Genomic DNA, 19,377 nt, shown 5'->3' with positions numbered 1-19,377 from the left:
TCTTATGGCCACCACCACCATCACCATTTTATATATACTTCCAGCCTATGTGCCTCTGTCTGATGAACGGTATAATTTTTTGGAACCGAGAAGCAGGCCAGCAAAAACACAAGGTGGAAGGGTGCCAAAGAGAAGCAGCTGCACACCTCCCTGGGCGCCTGCTGCTCCACACACATATGAGACAAGGTAGAAGCACAACAAGGGAGAAATGGCTCTGGCTAAATATCCAGCGTGTCCCAGCTGCTTAAGCAGAGACACAGAGGCCCTTTCCACTGTTCCATTTTCTTCACGGGACCAATTCAGGAATCAGTGGAAAGCAGAGAATGAAAAAGGTTTTGCTTTTCTAGCTGAGAGGATTCTAGAGTTGAAGCCCAAAAAAGAAACTTTCTCAAGTTCCGGAGAAAACTAAAAATACCTATATTGGGTGGTCTTTCACATAATTTAATTATGATCATAGGGTTTTTTTTGTTTGTTTTTAACTTTATCTCCTTGACTTGGGAAAGAATCTGTAAAATATTCTGGACAGAATTTTGTTAATATGCCATTTCAGGGTGGCATTTGTAGTGGAAATCAATGCAAAACAGAAGATCACAGGACTGGTCACTTTAGCTTTTCTGTTCCTATCAAGCAAATGGGCCACCGTGCCCCAGTTACGGTTCTAGATCAGATCTGCTGGACTGCCTTGACCCGAGCAGACACCTTTAGCAGAATGAAAGTGGGAGAGACCTTTCTGGAGAGATCTGGGCAGACAGCGTTTCCAGATTCCATTCTTCCTTTCCAGTTCAGTTTGTTTCCCTATTACATCCTCTCTTGCAATTTAGTGGATGCGCCTGCTGCTTCTTTATCTAGGCTATAGCAAAAGCGTGCTGCGATGCTTCAACTCCCATGGCATGACAAATTAATGGAAAATAAATCTCTCTTGTGTTCTCACAGTACCAGAATTCTGATGCATGTAAGTAGCTCTCTCCTTGTTAAATGCTAATGCCAAGTGCTTCCCCATCCAGCGTCAATCCACTCTTCCCCTTACTCAGAGAAGGGCTACAAAGAAACACTTTGGAAGGAATTTCAGATCCATCTATATTGCCAGTTTTTGTATTTATTTATTATTATTTTTTAAAGATACCTCATCCTATATTAAGCACTGATGAGTACTCCTACTGATTTATTTCAGCCTTTATTTTTGGTTCCTACTGAGCACTTCCACCTCATGGAAAACATACAGATCTTTCTCTCAGTTACACAAATGTCTCATTTCCAACACAGTCCCACACCTTTTGCTGTATTTGTATTTTTCCCCTTGACAATTTTCAGATCTGCATTTCAACAAAGTCACAGAGATGTTAATCATCTCTTGTTAATGTCTTTAGACACCATATATGTAGTAGGGATGGGGATAAATCATGGATGAGCACAGTGTCCCCAGTGGTATTTTTTTTTGTCACATTCTGTTCTAGTTCTCTCATTACCAGGGATGTTGAGTCATCTTAGATACATTATTATTATTATTATTATTATTATTATTATTATTATTATTATTATTATTATTATTATTATTATTATTATTATCGTCGTCGTCGTCGTCGTCGTCGTCGTCGTCGTCGTCATTATCGTTGTCATTGTTGTTATCGTTGTTGTTGTTGATATTGTTGTTATTGTTATTATTATTATTGCTGCTGCTGCTGCTGCTGCTGCTGTTGTTGTTATTGTTGTTGTTGTTGTTGTTGTTGTTGTTGTTATTATTATTATTATTATTATTGCTTTTGTTGTTGTTGTTCATCTATCATCAAGGCAGTTCTAACTTATGGCAACCCTTTTCAGAGTTTTCTAAGAACAGAGTACTCAGAAGTGGTTTACCCATTCCCTTCTTCTGGAGTCACCCCGGGACTGTGCAGCTTGCCCAAGGCCACCCAGGCTGGCTCTGCCTCTAGCTCCACAGTCAGATTCTTCACTCACTGAGCTACCCCAGCCAGTCTTACATGCATACACAGAAATCAACCAACCAACCAAATAATGTTTAGTTCAGGCCCCTGGCCCCTGCCTTTTCCCCCCGGATATTGGATGATGGGCAACAGAGGTGAGGTTGGGGAATCCTATGGTTCTGAACCTTTGTTCCGCTTCAGGTCCCAGCAGAACAACTTCAAGCCTACCTGCCCTCAACTCACCAACTTGCCTCTGCAGATCAGCCAGAGCCACTGTCATAGGAGACAGAGGGAGTGGTTCAACTGGGACTTGGAAGAAGCCAGCTTGAAGGCCCCATGGAGCCATAAAACTCACTAGGTAGCCCATGGCCAGTCACCCTCTCACTCTCAAACTGGCCAACCTCACAGGGTTGTTGTAAAGGGAAAGAAGAAGAAAGAACCCCAGATGCCACCCTGACCTCAATGTAGGAGAGGTGAGATATATACAGTATGTAACTAATACATAGGCATGTCTTCTAGAGCAGTGGTCCCCAACCTTGGGCCTCCAGATGTTCTTGGACTACAACTCCCAGAAGCCTTCAACACCACCTCTGCTGGCCGGGATTTCTGGGAGTTGAAGTCCAAGAACATCTGGAGGCCCAAGGTTGGGGACCACTGCTCTAAGAGAACCTCCTAATCTTTCAGAAACTTCCCTGCCTGTTCTGGATAGCGTTCAAAACATCGGCAAGGACACGCTCCGTTCTCCACATCATCTCCTTTGTCAGAGGTTTCATTTAGGGCTGGGACGGTTAATGCAGGAGTGGCTTGACACGGAAGCCCGATCCAGGCACTGCTGTCTTCAAGGCAGGTTGACAGCAATCTCTAAAACAGATTGCCTCTAACACAAGCAGGTTAGGTGCTCAGAAGGCTAGCTACAGTCCTTGTTACGCATGATACAGTTTCTCTGTGGGAGTCTAGAGGAAGGGCTGCAGTGTAGTGAAGTACTGCTGTATATAAGCTCAAGGCAATTTGAAGAAAAAGCCCTCCGGAGTCACGCACCAAAGTCAGATTGGTAAAATCAAAGCAGAGGGATCCAAGAGATTCCATATACATCACCCCCGTCCACCAACCCACCTCCACTATCTATGTTTGGACACTGTTAATGGGCTGACGGCAGAGAGGGACATCCCCTCTACTCACCTCAAGTGGAAACACACTACAAGAATGCAATTCTGGCAAACCAAAGGAGACCAAATTCTCTGCTTGCCTCCCCTTCTTCCCTATAGGATGCAGGGAGAGTGCTTTGTAAGATTAACAGCATACTTTGCGTAGCTTTCAGAGACATGCCGTAAACATTTTTCTGCAAGCACAGCTTTATATAAGGGCCTTTGCCTAGAAAAGGATTCTCCCTCAGGAAGCATTCTACTCTTATACGAACATCCTCATCAGTCTTCTTTCTTTTCCTGGGACACAACACACATCCCCAGAAACCTCGGGGCTTTAAAGCATGGCTAAAGGGTAATATATTCCAGGGCGCCTTTGCTCAAATGTTGGCAGCACAGCTCTGATTAGCTCAACAACACAGAGTGTGTTGAGAATACCTACAAGGAGGAGCTGCCCATTCAAGTTACTGTTGCAAAAGGGTGCAAAGTTATATTTTGGGATGGCAGCTCCAGAATTCTCAGCCATCACATATACCCCCCCCCCATTTCAGTAGCCATGCTAGCTGGGGGATCGTGAGTGTTTTGCCCCCTCCCCAAATTCACTGCTCCAGCTTCTGGCTGAATTAGATACAGAAGAAGACTGACCATTTATTTGTGCTCAACAACAGCTCTGCAACTCTCCCTGATAAGGATAAATGGATCTCATGCATCAGAGAGCAAATTGACCCCTGAAGAGCCCGGGAAGAACCACCCCTCCAGCCCTGAGTTAGTCCATCCTGATCATTTTGCTCAGGGGCTTGATCAAGCCTTTGTCCCGTATGAAAACATCGGATATTGGTCACGGCTAGAGGCGGATTACTGAGCAGCACAATGCAATTATCTCATTCCCTGAATGTCTCCTCCGATGTTTGTTTGGCTCCAATATTCAGGCCTGCCAGTGGGATCGGAGTGCAGCCCTCCTGACAATCAGCCCTGCAGCCAATCTGCAGACCGCGGTCACGCAAACTCCATTTCTCCTTTCAAAAAGGCTTCTGGGCTACTGCACCATCATAACACATCTAGCCCAGCAAACGGCAATGTAACCCAGCAAAGGGACAGTGAACATGCAACTGCATCTATTTATCATTCCAGGAGAAAAGCCTTGCTCAGCTGGAGCTGCAGAGGAGCAACCCTACTGGAGTACCATAAGCGCCTTGTCTGTCAAAGCCCTCTGTGAGCCTTACACCCCTTGAGATGTTTACCCCTTGCTGGATTTGCTCCTCCACTTCTGCCACACTCTGCCACCCAAAGCTTTGGGCCCAGGTCAACAGACACTCCTGTTAAGACCTCGCTCCCCATATGCTTGGAACTCTTTCCCAGAACACCTGCACGATGATGCCATTCTATTACCTCGGCCAAATCCCTCCCTCAAAACTCAATATTGCCACCTCACAATGTTGTTGTGGGAATAAAGAGGAAGGGGGAAAACCATGTACACTGCCTTGAGCTCAGTGGGGAAAAAGGCAGGATATAAATGTAACAGATTAACAAACAAATTAGTTCTTTGTATTCTCGAAGGCTTTCATGGCGGGGATCCGATGGTTGTTGTAGGTTTTTGGGGCTGTTTGGCTGTGTTCTGAAGGTTTTCCTTCCTAACGTTTCGCTAGTCTCTGTGGCCGGCATCTTCAGAGGACAGGAGTTAGAACTCTGTGTTATGGTGTAGTATGTGGGATAGTTGGGTATTTGTAGCTGTGGGATCAGCTTTTTGTCCTTTTCAGAAGGTTGTGTGATTATGGTGATCAGGGTGTTTTTTGTTATGGGTATATTGTTATGATAATGGAGGGAGATTATCTGTCATTGTGATTGATGGTTGTCTGCTGGTGTCTGTGGATTTCAATGGACCCTGCAGGGCTTCAACAAAAAAGAAAAAAGACTAAAACTCAACAAAGTCTATCTCCCAGCACTGAAAAATACAGCCTGCAAAACGTCAACGAACTCTACCCAGCCAAAAGGACTGGTGATCACTGCACACAAAAGACCAGCTGACAGCACCCATCAATTACAGTGACAGATCCTTTCCCCCCTTATCACAACAATACACCCATAACAAAAAACACCCTGATCACTGTAATCACCCAATCTCCTGAAAAGGACAAAAAGCTGATCCAACAGCTACAAATACTCAACTATCCCACACACTACACCAGAACACAGAGTTCTAACTCCTGTCCTCTGAAGATGCCGGCCACAGAGACTGGTGAAATGTTAGGAAGAAAAACCTTCAGAACACGACCAAAGAGCCCGAAAAACCTACAAGAACCAAATCAGTCCTTCCCATCCAACACTCTTGATGGCTGACAACCAGAACAATTAAGCAATTTCAGTTCCCAACCCTGAAGAGTTCTCTTATCAGCATTTCTAGATCACACATGTGGGCAGCTTTGGATTCAAGGATGTCTTCCTTGATCGGCAGCAAAAGCAACAATGAGTCTTGAGGCATCTGAAGTGCAAACAATTTTTTTAACATTCATGGACTGCAGCACACGCCTTCAGAAATGATGAAGACATGTAACAGAGCACTAGTTTTGGTTGGGGCTGAGTTTATAAGAGGTACTTTTTTGAGACCACAAATACCAGAAGTCCCCAATTTGCACAGACAGACCATAGAAGGAACTTTTCCAGCTTTCGCTCTTGGAAAAGACACTTTAGGATGAAGAACCAGGCATGAACATGTATCCAGGCCATCAAAACCACGTATCTCCTCCCTCCTCCTTCGTTTCCCCTCTGTCCTTGATATTGGACATACTCTTTTACCTTCCCTATATTGTATCATCGGATACCCAGTGTGGTGCAGTCGTGGACAGGCGGACAGACTAGGACTCAGGGGTCCTAGGCGTGAATCTCCACTCAGCCATGGAAATGCAAGGGAAGAGAGCCTCCTGGCCCTTAGAAAATCTGTCAAAACCCTGCTCTTCAGAGAAGCTTTTCAAGGCATCCTCCTCGCACAATACCTTATCATGTTGTTATGTTTAGTTTGTTTTCTGCCTGCTGTTGCACTGGGGGATTTTTCTTTAGGTGTATTTTCTTTCTTTGATGTGAGGTTTGGTTGGTGCAGGTTGGTGTTTTATGTTCCTGTTTTTTGTATGCAAGCTGAGCAACAGCAATGCCACTAGATGGGTGGGTTATAAGTCAAACAAACAAACAAACAAACAAACAAACAAAGAGGAACTGGTAAAACCACTCCTTAATTACCTCGCTTACCTTGAAAGACCTACTAGGGTTGTTATATGTCACTTCGAACCTGACAGAACTAGAGATAGGAAGGCCTGGGGGGGGGGGGACAGAAAAATTGAGGGGGGAGGATTTTTTCTGTTTTTTTCCAAAGCCATGTTTTGTTTTTGTTTTTCAGAAAAATTGAAAAACAATATAGTATGAAATGTGCTGTTTTACAATGATAAATAATGTGTCTATTCAAACTATATAACAGGAAGACCTTAATGAAAGACTTGTGAGATTTTTTTGTATTTAAGATTTCTCTCTAGAGATGCAAAATTTCTGAAAATTTCCATTTTTCCCAGAAAAAAACAGGGGAATTTTTTTTCTGTAAAAAGTGGAATTTTTTGTGTTAGTCCGATACCTGCACAAGGTATAGTAAACAAGGTGATTTTATGTCACCCTCCCTCTAAACAGATACTGTGCCAGCCATTGCCACCTAAAGCCATTACCTCAACCTATTTGAAGGCAGGATCCGCATCACAGCACTTCAGGGAAGCACTCGCTGCTACTTTAAATAGATGATCAAGCACAGAAATGACTAGATTGAGGAAAGGAGTCCATCTTAATTGGGGAAAGGGATTTTAACCCAATACATTGCTCTGACCATTGAATGTATGGCCCTTGAACACGATATGGCTTAGATCTGCATGCATTCTAGTACAAAACACAGTTGTATGCACAGCTCTGAGAAGATCGTTAAAAAAAGATGTTGCTGCCCCCTTACCTTTTTCTTCACAGCCAGAGACTGGTCTGTAGCCAAAATAACCAGAAGTTTTTGTAACGCACCCCCTTCAATTGCTGCAACTTGCACTCTGGGGTTGCTGAGAAGAAAGGAAAGAAAAATGTATTTGCCTCGCAGACATTTTGGTGCTCTTTAACCTCTGCTGTAGCCTGGCTCCTTCTACAAGTGACAACGGATGGCACAAAGATATTAGGAGTAATATATTGTTTAAATGAAAATGAGGGCCTTGAGCGATACCGTTGAAGACAGCATCTGGGTCTATTTTTGCCTCAGAAGTCGCCACCTGGTGGCGGCCAACTTAAGAAAGTCAAAAAGCTCCAAGCCGCCGGCTTTTAGGAAGTTTATGTGCCCAGAACTTGAGCCAGCTATTTTTAAGTAATTCCTTTTCTCACAGCTGAAGTATACCTAAACGACATTGTAATTGTAACTTACTGAAGAATATCCTTAGTTCTTTGGTGGCGTAATTATTGTTAAACGTACTTTTACCCGTGGCAGGGATGTGGCCTGCCTCATTAAAAGGTGCAATAAAATCATGAGCATTGGTTTATCTTGCACCTCCTACTGCCAGTGTTCGCACAGAGGGGGCAAAAAGGACCATATTTGTAATAACAGGGTAAAAACAGAAGCATCTGGATGTCACCACCAGCTGAGCATGAGGGGTGCAGAAGGGAAGGCAGCCAAAGGGCGGATGGGAATGTCAAGGCTTCATGACTGACTGGCCGAATCCAAAAGATAACATTCCTCCTCCTTTCTCTAAATGTCGAGCGCTGGCAGAGACAGGAGGAGGGAGCTAGAGACCTCATTTTGCATGCAATAAAGATGAATGCGACTTCCGACTTGCCATGAGGTACAACAGGCATTCCCAGTCCTCTTCAAAGTAAACGGCTTTGATTTGGGAAAGAAAAAGCAAGCCTTTTAATGCAGCCTGCAGTGCCAACCACCATATGAGCTTAATATTGCAGAGCAATAAATATTTCAGGACTGTAAACGACAGAGGGAGGCTGGGGGAGAAAAACCTACTAGAGAATCAGCAACACAACAGGAAGGGAACTAGGAGTAGGATGTCTTAGACCAACGGCAACAGGACATCAAGGGCATGCCAGCCATTTCAGCGATACCTCTTCAGTGCCACAGCAACTTTTATTAATAAAGCAACCTTCTTTCACCAAAGGTGCTGCCTTAGCAAGGGACTCTTTCTCCCAGTGCTGTCTCCCCCTTGGGTTTCATTTATGCAGATTAACAGAATAATGTCACATCTGTTCTTTTTTTCAACATTTTATTCAAGCTCATTTTCTACTTCTCCGAGGCTCTTCTGTTTCTATTAACATGATGATTTATTCAAACACTTATTATTATCCACGGCTGCACATAATCTTATTCTAGGATCAGTCTTTCAGCTCACAGAGAGGAAAGGTTTCCTCCACCAAAGCCTGGGGAATAACAATTCAGATGCTGTTTCATTTAACGATAATAAAATAAGCCGAGTTGTCTTTAGTTTAGCTGGTGAATCTTATTTATTAGGTTACATCTATATCCTACCTTCCTTTCACGGTGCTAAGGATATCTGTGAGTCTAGGGATCCTTCTCATCAAGACACTGACCTACCTGTGCAAAATCTGCTAGACATTTCCTGTCATTATTTGCACAGTATATCAGGCAAAACCCAAAGAAAAATTTAAAAAGACAAAACCTTGTGGCACCTTAAAGACTTAAGCGTTATATTTTAATGTGAGCAAGTCCACTTCTTCAGGAGTAAAATACAAAGTCCACAAGTAAATATATTCATGCCAGCTTTAAGAACCAGTGGTGTATGGCTGCATCTCGCATGAGCAGTAATTTATGACCTCTGTTTGGTGTTCAGTTCTTTTGAAGCCTGGTTTTGTAAATATTCCCACAGGAGACAGAAAACACAAAACAAAGCACAGCATGACCCTTAAAAGGCACAGGAAGGACAGGACTGTTATTTAGACTGCTGCTAGCTCTATGATAGTACTGAAGGGTGAAGATTCAACAATTGACCAGACTGAGCTGATGGATTTGGCCTCTACAAGGAGTTCCCTGCACTCAGGGGGAAGCATCCTTTGCAAAATCACACTACTATATGTCATGGAAGACTGAACAAGTCTCACTGCAAAGGCTGGATTCATTCCCACACCAATTCACAGCAGTAACCGTTCTGCTAAAGTTGGCATCGGGAAAGGAAACGGGCATCTTTGTACACAGTTCTGGAATTATTTAATTAATAAAACCCTGGAGCATGAAGGCTAGCATGTTGAGACCCAGGAAACAATAACAGTATTTTCAAAACAGGCCACAGGTGGTACTGCCACTCAACCCTTTGTTATTGATCTAGCTGCTATACTTTGAGCTAGTTTCACTCCCTGGACCATTTCCAAAGGCAGGCCCACACTCAGTTCAGTACAACCATCCAGCTTGGAAGTCACATGGACAACTGCGGCCAGACTATCTCTGACAAAGAGAAAATAGCTGTTACTACTGCTATAAACGGGTTTGATGCCGCTCCTTGTATACTAGGACTTCCCAAAGTAAGTCGCCGCTGCATATTGTAAATCTGGAAAACATACACAGGAAAACAGTACCAATAGCAAGCTTCACCGCAAATCCAATGCCCCTATAGAAACCAGTCAGTGCACCTAATTCTGGACATCCCTTTTGGACCAGAACACTGTCTCACGAGCATTATCCTTGATCACCATCTGCTTTTACAGATACTGTACTTCCTCATATTCTTATAGGAGTTGTGTCTCGTAACACCCACCGAGACCAAGCAACCGAGGGATGCACTCTCCTCTGCCAGTCATCCTGGCACTCCACAACACACATCTGGGTGACTCCATCTCCTCCCCAGAAACCTCCAGGCTTTTGACAATTACCTCTACAGCATCTCTGTTTCACCTCACTGACTAACTTGAGTTTTACAAACGGGTCACACTGGTCAGCCTTTTGATCGTTCTACAAAAGTGTCCATGACTACAGCATTTGAGGAATGCCTTCAAAAGACACCACTGAGCATTGCTGGAAAAGCCAGCTTTGTCCAGGAGGAACACTCTCCCCACACCACGCCACCTCCGCCCCATGGCGAGCAAGGTGTGAGGCAAAGTTGTTTGCCAAGTAGATTCTATTGTTCTCTGAAAAGTATGAGGCTCTCCTCAAGCCTTTCAGGCAGGCCCGCCCTCAGCAATTGTTGCCATGGTTATTACACTTCAGTGCCTTTAAGAAAAAAGGGGGGGGGTGAATGCGGGATTGTTCCCAGCGGCTGTTATTTATGCGGCAGCAGTTATGAATAATGTCCAAGTAAGCTGTCAGCCCCCACTTTTTGAGGGGGGTTTGTTTGATCCTATCACCTTCTGGTCTGCGCCAGATTAAAGTGTAGAGGAGAAAGGGTAGTAAATACTGTAAGCATCGAAGAGCAAACGCTTCTGAAAGGGAACAAAAACATTTATCCAAAGCGAATATATATTAGATATAATCCTTTAAAGGGAAAACCACTTTTCAAAACATCAGTCACTGAAGGTCATAATAGGGCAGGAGCACTAAAACTGATGAATACCATTACTAGGTGCAGTAAGCAGTTTCATACTGCAACCATTTCCATCTCCTCCCAGGAGATACTATGGGGGAAAGCCCCATAACAAAGGGCAAAATCAAAGATAATTTTTTTTAAAATAACCAGGACACTGTAACTCCATTCCAAGCTCAAATGGAGGGAAGGAACAGGAAAAATCCAGGCCCAAAAAAAAAAAAAAAAAAAAAAAAAAAAAAAAAAAAACCCAAGCAGAAAATCCCAATGGAACACCATGTGGCATTTTTAGAGCATCGCTCAGGGGCTGAGTTTTTAAATTAGCCAAGCATTTATTTACTGTCCTTCCACCAGCTTTACCACTCTTCACTGCAAGAGTGCCTTTCTACCACTGTCAACGTACAGTAGTTTTGAAAGTAAGCCATATGCCATGTCCCAAAATTCCTTTCTGACTATGGAATAATCATCTCTTTCACTAGCTTGCTTTATGTCCCAGTAGTCTAATTATCCCTTCATGACAACAGCACATTAAGCTCAGAGCAATTTTATCAACATGCAAAACTTCTAAAAGAGTGAATTAAAAGAAATACGAATGCACACCACGAAGGAAAGAAAAACCTCACTGGCTCTACTGAAAGTTTATTGAACTTGACATCTTATTAGGCCACAACACAAGCATGCAGGCCTCCTTTGCAGGGGTGTCTGTAAAAATCAGAGAATGTTTCCTAAAAGTGCTCATGCCCTGAAGATGTATATGACTATATCAGAAAAACAAAACTATAGTGGAATCTCACTGCAAAAACCATGAATTTGCTTAGATTGATTGATGACGTACAGAAAAGCCGAACATAGTCCTTTACTAGGCATTAGAAGGCTAGTTTGCATGATTCCTATTTTTGTTTTAAGCAAATATTCATTCTTGCTTTATATTGCAGTAAATTAATTCTGCACTGACTCCCACCTTCCCATGCACACACAACTTGATCTAGATTACTGGAGACCAGCCTTGCCATGTCATTTTCTTTCCTGATAAGTGGTACTTGTTGAGACAATGAATGGACGGGCCACACATACCGTTTCTGTTACTTTGGAAGGGTAGGCAGGCACTTGCAAATACTTATATACTACCTGACATATACCATCTACGACCTTGCAATTTTATAATTAATGCCTACCACACTCCACAAGAACCTGGCAGGAAACTTTCCTGACCTTTCTCAGCATAATTAAAGTAATGATCCCAAATCAGGAGAGCAACTGTTAGATCAAATAACTACTATCTCACCTTTTGCATTTCAAATATTTCACATTGTTCATTTTTCGTCCTTTCAGAGAATGAAAGTAGAGGCCGCCAGACAATTAACTGTATTTCAGCCATTGCTACTAGCCTCAGAAAATCTCCAGCAGGGGCTAGCTTCAAAATCATATGCAATACTAATTGAACCCCACTATGAATTACATTAATAACAATAATCATGTGCTGTCAAGTCAATTTTGACTTATGGTGACCTTTCCCAGGGTTTCCCAAATAGAGATGGGCATGAACCACTGCTTTGGTGGTTCATGCTGGTTCAGTTTTTGGTCTGAACAGGTGTTCGGTGCTTCCCAGCCCCCGCCTCCTCCAGCAGGCACCCAGTCAGAGGCAGCACCCTGGCTTCCCTGCCCCGCCTTCTCCAGACGCTGCTTCATTTTTTTTTCTTTATTTTATTTAGGAACAGGGATAGAGGGTACAGAAAGAAAGAGGGGATAGGAAAGGAAAAATGGTTTTGGGGGATAGGAGAGCATAAAGTATAACATCATCCAATCAATTCATATTACTAATACATATCAACTTTTTGCTTTTTCACAGTTTGATTACCCTCCTGCTTTTATCTTATCATTTAATTTTAATTTTATTCTATGTTATTCCAACATTGTCTGGTAGCTGCTGCCATTTATACAATACATCCCATCGTTCAGTTTCTTTTTGAATTGAACAGTCTTTCAGCCCATCTGACAGAATATCCATTTTTTTCACTTCCCATATTTTCACCATAAAATTATCTGGTTTCAGTATCTCTGCCTCCTTAAGATTTTTGTCATAATGCTTTTTAATTTTGGAAGCTGCATGGGTCACTGGATAACTCTCTACTGCATTCATATTACCTGGTGTCATGTCTAATACAGACAATTCTAAAGTCTGTACAACTTCATTTAAGTTTTGTTTGGCATCTACTGTCCCCTCTTTCGTCCCTTTCATCAAATTTTCTATTTTGCTAAGACCTGCATTCACTTGCTGGAACCCTGTTAATATTAGCCTTTGTATATTAATCTGCCATTCCTTTTCTATTTCTTGCACCACTATTCCAGAACTTTGGGATTGAACAGACCAAGTCTCCATTTGTTCTTTTGAATTTTTGGGGTCCATCTCAGGCTTTGGGGTTTGTATAAATACCACAATAATCACCCCCTAGAAATCCTTCCACAGTTTCCACAATTTTATCAACAATTCAAACCCCTCATCATAAACCTCCCCTTAGATCTCCCTCCAATCTTTGTCCAAATATTGTAGTATAAAAATCAACTTTTAGCCCAGCAAATACAATATCAATTAGAACCGTGACGCAGTTATTTCTTCTTCTCCTGAGTTCAGCAAGCTTCTATTATTAGACTCACACGTGGTCACAAACAAAACAACAGTCACAGAGTCTCAAACTGTCCAGTAGATTGTCCTTGGAGCTCGTCTTGTGATCTTCATTAACCCCTTAATGCTCCTTAGTCCAGTTGGCCACGTCAGCTCCTTCTCCTGAAAACCACCAGATTCTATTATTTATAGTTCACAAAGTCCAGAGAAGGCAAAGAGTAACGTATCCCAGCCACACTGCATCCACCGAAGTCTCTTAAATTCAGTCAGACGGTGTTGCTGTCTGGGATTCTTCTCCAGAAACATAAGATTTATTTTTCCATCTCAGACTCTCGGCTTTAGAATCAGCCTGGCGTTTTAATAGTTCACTTGGAGAAGCTTAGTTTCGCTTTTGAGTCAGACTGATAAGATAAACCCGCCGCTGCATTTATTCTTTCCGCCAAATATTTTCATTCTTATTTCAGCTTAATGAGGCTGTTTCATAAATCAGAGGCTTCGGCTTACTTACTTGTTATATATTTTTAGTTTATATTGATTGCTCTCCTCTCCCCCGGTAAAGGGTTCCTCGCGGCTCAGTGCCAAAAAATGGCGCCCGCTCCAGTCCGTGCACGGTGATTTCTTCAGAAGAAAAAAGTCCGGGTCTGCCTCCCTTTCTTCTCCTTCTGCTGCTCACCATCTGCTTCAGAGAGACTTCTTCTAGACTCTCCTTTGATCCCCATTTCAAAAGGGGGATCCCGGACCGGAGGGTTCCAGCTTTTTCCAGAGAGAGCTCCTCTCTGGAGTTGCTGGCAGCACCGCAACAAAGCCCCGCCTTCCAGACGCTGCTTCAGAGAGAGCATCCGCCGGAGAAGACAGGGTTGGAAAGCATCAAACAAAAAAAAATGAACCATCACAAACCATAAAACTGATGGCTTGTGCCCATCTCTACTCAGAAGCCTTGGGTCCCAAAACAATTTCGGAAGGCGATCTAGGGTTGACCATTTCTGATGGAGAGTGACAGGCTCTATGGAACAAGGCTCCTCTCAGATCAATCTCCTCTAAATTAGAGGAGCGTTCTATTAAGCTTCTGCACAGGAGGTATTTTCTATTACTCCATTTAAGTAATATCAATAAAGCAGTCAGTTCAACCTGTAGGAGGAACTGTGGTAATGTCAGTACAGACTTTCAAATGTGATGGATATGCCTTCCAATCCAGTTGTTCTGGTCCAGTGTTTTTACAGAAATAGGATTAATCACAAGGCAAAAAATTATAAGGTCAACAGATCTAACTCTCCTGTCTTTGTTTTCAGGCAATAAGGAATAGCTAATTCATGAACAACTGATTGTCTTTTTCAGGATGGCAGTGCTTTTGTCATATACTGGAAAAGGAATTTAATTTTACATGCACGGAGAGATAGGTTATGGCATATTGCTCTAGTGTAAAAGATAATTCATCAGATTACTTAAACAACCAGACTCCCAAGATGATTTTTTTTCAATACGCGGTTTCCTTTCATTTATTTTGTCATTAGGGATGACAAGACTTATCTTCCACCAGCCTCCCATCTCAATCTAATCAGTTACTAATTGCAGTGATGTGAAGGTATTATTATAAGATTGTACATTCCTGATGAAAGACCTGTACTATTGTTCTGTTCCTGTTTTTTCCACGTTTTTTCAATAAAGCTTAAAAGAAAAAAAAACCAGTGGCACGAACTGTTAACTGATATGCTGCCTCCTGTTGCAGCACATCAACAGAAAAACTTTACTGATAAAGTATCCAAAGGACCTCTATATCCATGGGATTAATAGTTAGCCACAGCCCTATATACAACATGCAAGGACATACAAGGATGCCCTCTTGTGGCCTTTGTCCCACTCCCTTGTATGATGTATAAGAGGATTCTCTCATATCAGCAGTTTCAGGCATCCATGGCAGTTCATGAAACTAATTCCTCAAGGACATGGGGGTTCTACTGTATCTTGATTACAGTACTGTATAGGTAAAAGTGATACTAAAATGTTTCTTTCCTTCAAGCAGAAACACACAACTCCGCCAAAAAAGTTCTATGTGTGCTTGCTAAATTGCTGCTATTCTTTTAATAGGGTACAATTAAGAAACCATCTTTCATCAGACACTTGCTGAGACTTAGTTGCTTAGTATTTACCTCTACACATTGTCAAGATTTTGGATTTTCATACTTTGTGGCAAATACCAATCATAAAGCATCTGAAATGCTGTCCAATAGATTTGAACAGGCAGGTGAGAAGACAAGAGAAAAAAAAACTGATACTGTATTTGAAGAGCAGCATTCATTTGCTGTTGTTGTTGGTGCTTACTCGTTTAGTTGTGTCCGACTCTTTGTGACCCCATGGAGCAGAGCACGCCAGGCCCTCCTGTCTTCCACTGCCTCCCGGAGTTGGTTCAGATTCATGTTGGTGGCTTCGATGACACTGTCCAACCATCTCATCCTCTGTCATCCCCTTCTCTTCTTGCCTTCACACTTTCCTAACGTCAGGGTCTTTTCCAGGGAGTCTTCTCTTCTCATGAGATGGCCATTCATTTGTATTTAGCCATATATTGTTGCTTAGTACAATGGTTCTCAAACTGGAGTCCCCAGATGTTCCTGGACTACAATTCCCAGAAGCCTTCACCAGTTGCTGTGCTGGCCAGGATTTCTGGGACATGCAGCCCAAGAACATCTGGGGACTCCAGTTTAAAAACCACGGGCTTTGTGCACATTCAACTACTGCCAAGCCAAAGTACACTTGCTGGCTGGATTGATCCTGCTATTTGATTTCTGTGGTTTGAACCTCAATGCTGAAATGCATGCTAGTTATTTTCTGTGCAGTTCATTAAATCAATAAGGGTCATGTTTCCTCACATTGTCCTGTACTCAATTTCCATATTGATTTTTTTTGAGCACTTGATATTCCAGTTTGTGTAAAAGTTGTCTGGCAACTCAAAGCAAATCAGCAGCATAGAGAACTCCTTGTATCACAGAGCACTAATGAAGTCACAGGTCAAACACAGGACTGGATTCTGAAATAAAATGCTTTGACGTACTAAAATTATAATGGATAGGAGGTGTTTTAATGGACTAGTCTTAGCTTCACCATCTTAATAAGCTTAAATTGAATATAGAGTAGCTACCCAGAGTTCAATGCCCCAGAAAGTCACATACATATTGACAAAGAATGACACCAGTTATAAGGAGTTTAGCAATACCAAATTCCAAGGGGCAAAGACAGGTTACTGACAAAAAGAAGCATATTTAAACATGATATACATGCCACTACAGAGGGGAGCTGTGGCAACCCATTTCTACCAATTATTGGTGATTGTGGATATGTGATTAAAGCTTAAATTAAAACCAGAGGTTGAAAACTTTGCCCTAAGAAGGACAGGTCTGAAAGGGGTCTGTAATGTGAAACACATTTGGCTTCTTCTCGCATGCTATCAAAGCTGTGCAAAATTCTTACACATCTGATAAGGACTTGCACAGGATGTCAGCAGAAAACCCAGGAGAAATTTGCAAACCTGTTGTCCTTGGCCTTCTCACTCTCCTGCTATATTGCAAACTATACAGCTATATAAAATACTGTTCGGGAAAGACATTCGCCTTTGCCTATGTCAGGAGCAGGGGATGTATGGCCTCTAGATGCGGAGCACTTAGAACTCCCAACGATTCCTCATAATCTACTAGAGTTGATGGGAACTGCCATTCCCCTTTATCAGGGGAGCCACATGCTCCCCAAACCTGGCTTCTACAACCATGCTTTACCTATTCGGTGCCTTTTAGGCAGTGATGGGATGCAAGTGGCCTACAGCTCCCATCATCCCCCATCACCAATGGTGTTGGCTAGAGCAGATGGGGGTTGCAGTCCAGCAACAGCAATGGGGCCACACTAGTCCTTGTCCTTACTTCTGAAGCTTTTCAATGGAGATGAACATATGCTTTAACCTGCCATAGGGAATATATTCCCAAATATATTCTCATCCAGCGCTTTGTTCCTGAAGGGCATGGAAGCCTTTCATTAAGGCATATCTAATTACCATCTAATCACCATACTGTCTGTTCCAACACCTTGTTTCCTTGTTGTAAAAGACTCTGAAAACCTCTACCCGAACATTTAGATGGGGTCAGTTCATTGCTCCAGCCGCCACATTTCAACGACTGGGCAGCTGCTTTGCTATTCCCAAGGAAGACACAACCTTGTGCTGTTGCCTAGTAGCTGTAGAAGATCTTTAATCATTCTAGGGTCGAGCAATTCTGACAACATGAACATCAGACGGTTGACCACACATCGTGCTACCAGAATTTGTGCTCACCCTGCTTAATCAGGTGGTCTGACACTAAATTTTCTTAAAGTAAATATTTCGTTTCTAAAAATACACACAGAAACTATGCATGCATACACATACACACTCACCTGGAGAGCGCAGATCCCAGGACGAACGAGACATATTCCTTCATCAATGGTTCGGTGCTGTTTAGTCCATTAATGAGAAGTTGTAGGCCCCCAAGTGAAAGTAAATCTTTTGCATTGTCCACCTATGAAAGATATTGGTCTGTATTCATACAGAAACACATGCACGATGGGTCTTCTTTTTCTAAATTATAATTAATTTTTTAAAAATCATGTAAAGCAAAATCAAAACGCATTTTGCACATCCGTAAGACACTTAGAAGAAAGGAGGAAAAAGTCCAGACCAAAAAAAAAAAAAAAAAAAAGTCCATGTGCAAAATCCCAAACCGCCGATGAGTAATACTTTATTGGACTACAGTACTAATATGCCAAAAACAGGCTAGCTTTTGAATCCTGAGTGACTCTTCATCAGACTGGGCACTACCAAACTGGGGTGGAAGGGGAGCAACAGCCAGTCTCAAAATCCAAAGGAAGATACACGAAGGAATGGGAAAGATGCTGAAGGACTGGTAGCCCTTTGTCTATGGAGAGGAGAAAAGACAATGCCATCTTCATCCCCGGGTGTGAAATCTGATACCTCAGCTGATTCTATAAAGATGAAGCCTCCATTTGGGAACTTCCTTTTGATTTACAAGGACTTTGTCTAAATATCTGGCCAAGATAGTTTTGACACCCCCTTTCCTCACTCCAAGCTCTGCCTTCCGCTTCAGAACAAAGCCTCTGGGTTCAATCCAACGCAGAAGACATCAGTGAAACTTCAAATGGTGCATTAATTTATTAAAGCCTTTTCCAGGCATGGCACTTACTAAAAGGAAGAGCAATGTGAAAGAAATACAAAGTTGTTCCTTGTTTAGAAGACCACTGTGAGGGGCCCAGGGATCTATACATCATTCCTGCATGTTTTAAATTTTTATTTAACTGACAGGGTGACGGAGTTTGAAATACTTGGGGGCTAACGATAACCGTTTGTATTATTGATTAGAAACTCATCAGCTAGAACAAATGAGGTGGAAAGAGAACCAGGAATATTGATTGGAAGATGGCTGAGCCAGCAATGTGACGTATTAACAAAGTGTGACATTTAACACTGATGAATTGGGGCAGACTTCTTAATCAGAAAAAAAAATACTGCAGTGGTACTTTTGTTCACAACACAGACAAAACCATCCATGAAATGCAGCTTCCTCATTGTGCTACAGAAGTTCAGAGAGAACGAATTTCAGTTTAGAAAATCCAGTGGAATGAAAGTAAAATGATAACAGAACTGGAGAATTTTTCATGAGCAGAGGACTGTGGCAGCTTCACCCCCCCCCAAAAAAAAAAACATTATAGCTTCTCTATGAATTCTACAAACATACCGGAAGAGGGAATACAGAAGAGTAAGGTAAGCTACTTTCATTAAATATAAAAGACACAAGAACCGGTGGTTCTGAAATAGAATTAAAAACTAATATAAAAACCAGAAGGCTTTTTATAACTAAGGATCTGCAGAAACCAGAAAAATGCTGCTAGCTTTATGAAAACTCTTTCCACTTGCCTTGAAGCTCCTCAAATATACTGCTTAAGAAATTCCAAGGTTTACCTTAATGGAAATTCTGATGGCAACATTCTAAGTCTTACTGATTTCACCTGAAGTTTCATTAGGATTTCAACTCTGTATTAATACTGCAACAGTCTCCTTTCTTGTGTGCCTCTGCATGCATGTGTATAAGAAACAGCAGCTTCCAAATGTTTACAATCCACCC

General features: G+C 42.3%; 1 protein-coding gene across 3 annotated transcripts in view; it reads right to left on the bottom strand.

Annotated features, from left to right (window-relative positions):
• The window catches only part of SIL1 (SIL1 nucleotide exchange factor), a 52,576-nt gene that overhangs the window by 11,545 nt on the left and 21,654 nt on the right, over positions 1–19,377 (bottom strand). For all 3 annotated transcript variants that reach the window (XM_073002727.2, XM_073002738.2, XM_020788051.3), the window contains 2 exons: positions 17,636–17,757; positions 7,041–7,137 (listed from right to left, as the gene is read on the bottom strand). In XM_073002727.2, coding sequence (XP_072858828.2) covers positions 7,041–7,137; positions 17,636–17,757 — 219 coding nt within the window. The remainder of the gene's footprint in view (positions 1–7,040; positions 7,138–17,635; positions 17,758–19,377) is intronic.

Source organism: Pogona vitticeps, chromosome 1 (genome assembly GCF_051106095.1).
Source record: "Pogona vitticeps strain Pit_001003342236 chromosome 1, PviZW2.1, whole genome shotgun sequence".
NCBI lineage: Eukaryota > Metazoa > Chordata > Lepidosauria > Squamata > Agamidae > Pogona > Pogona vitticeps.
The sequence above is the reverse complement of the archived record's forward strand: the minus strand, read 5'-3'. Positions and strand labels throughout refer to the sequence as shown.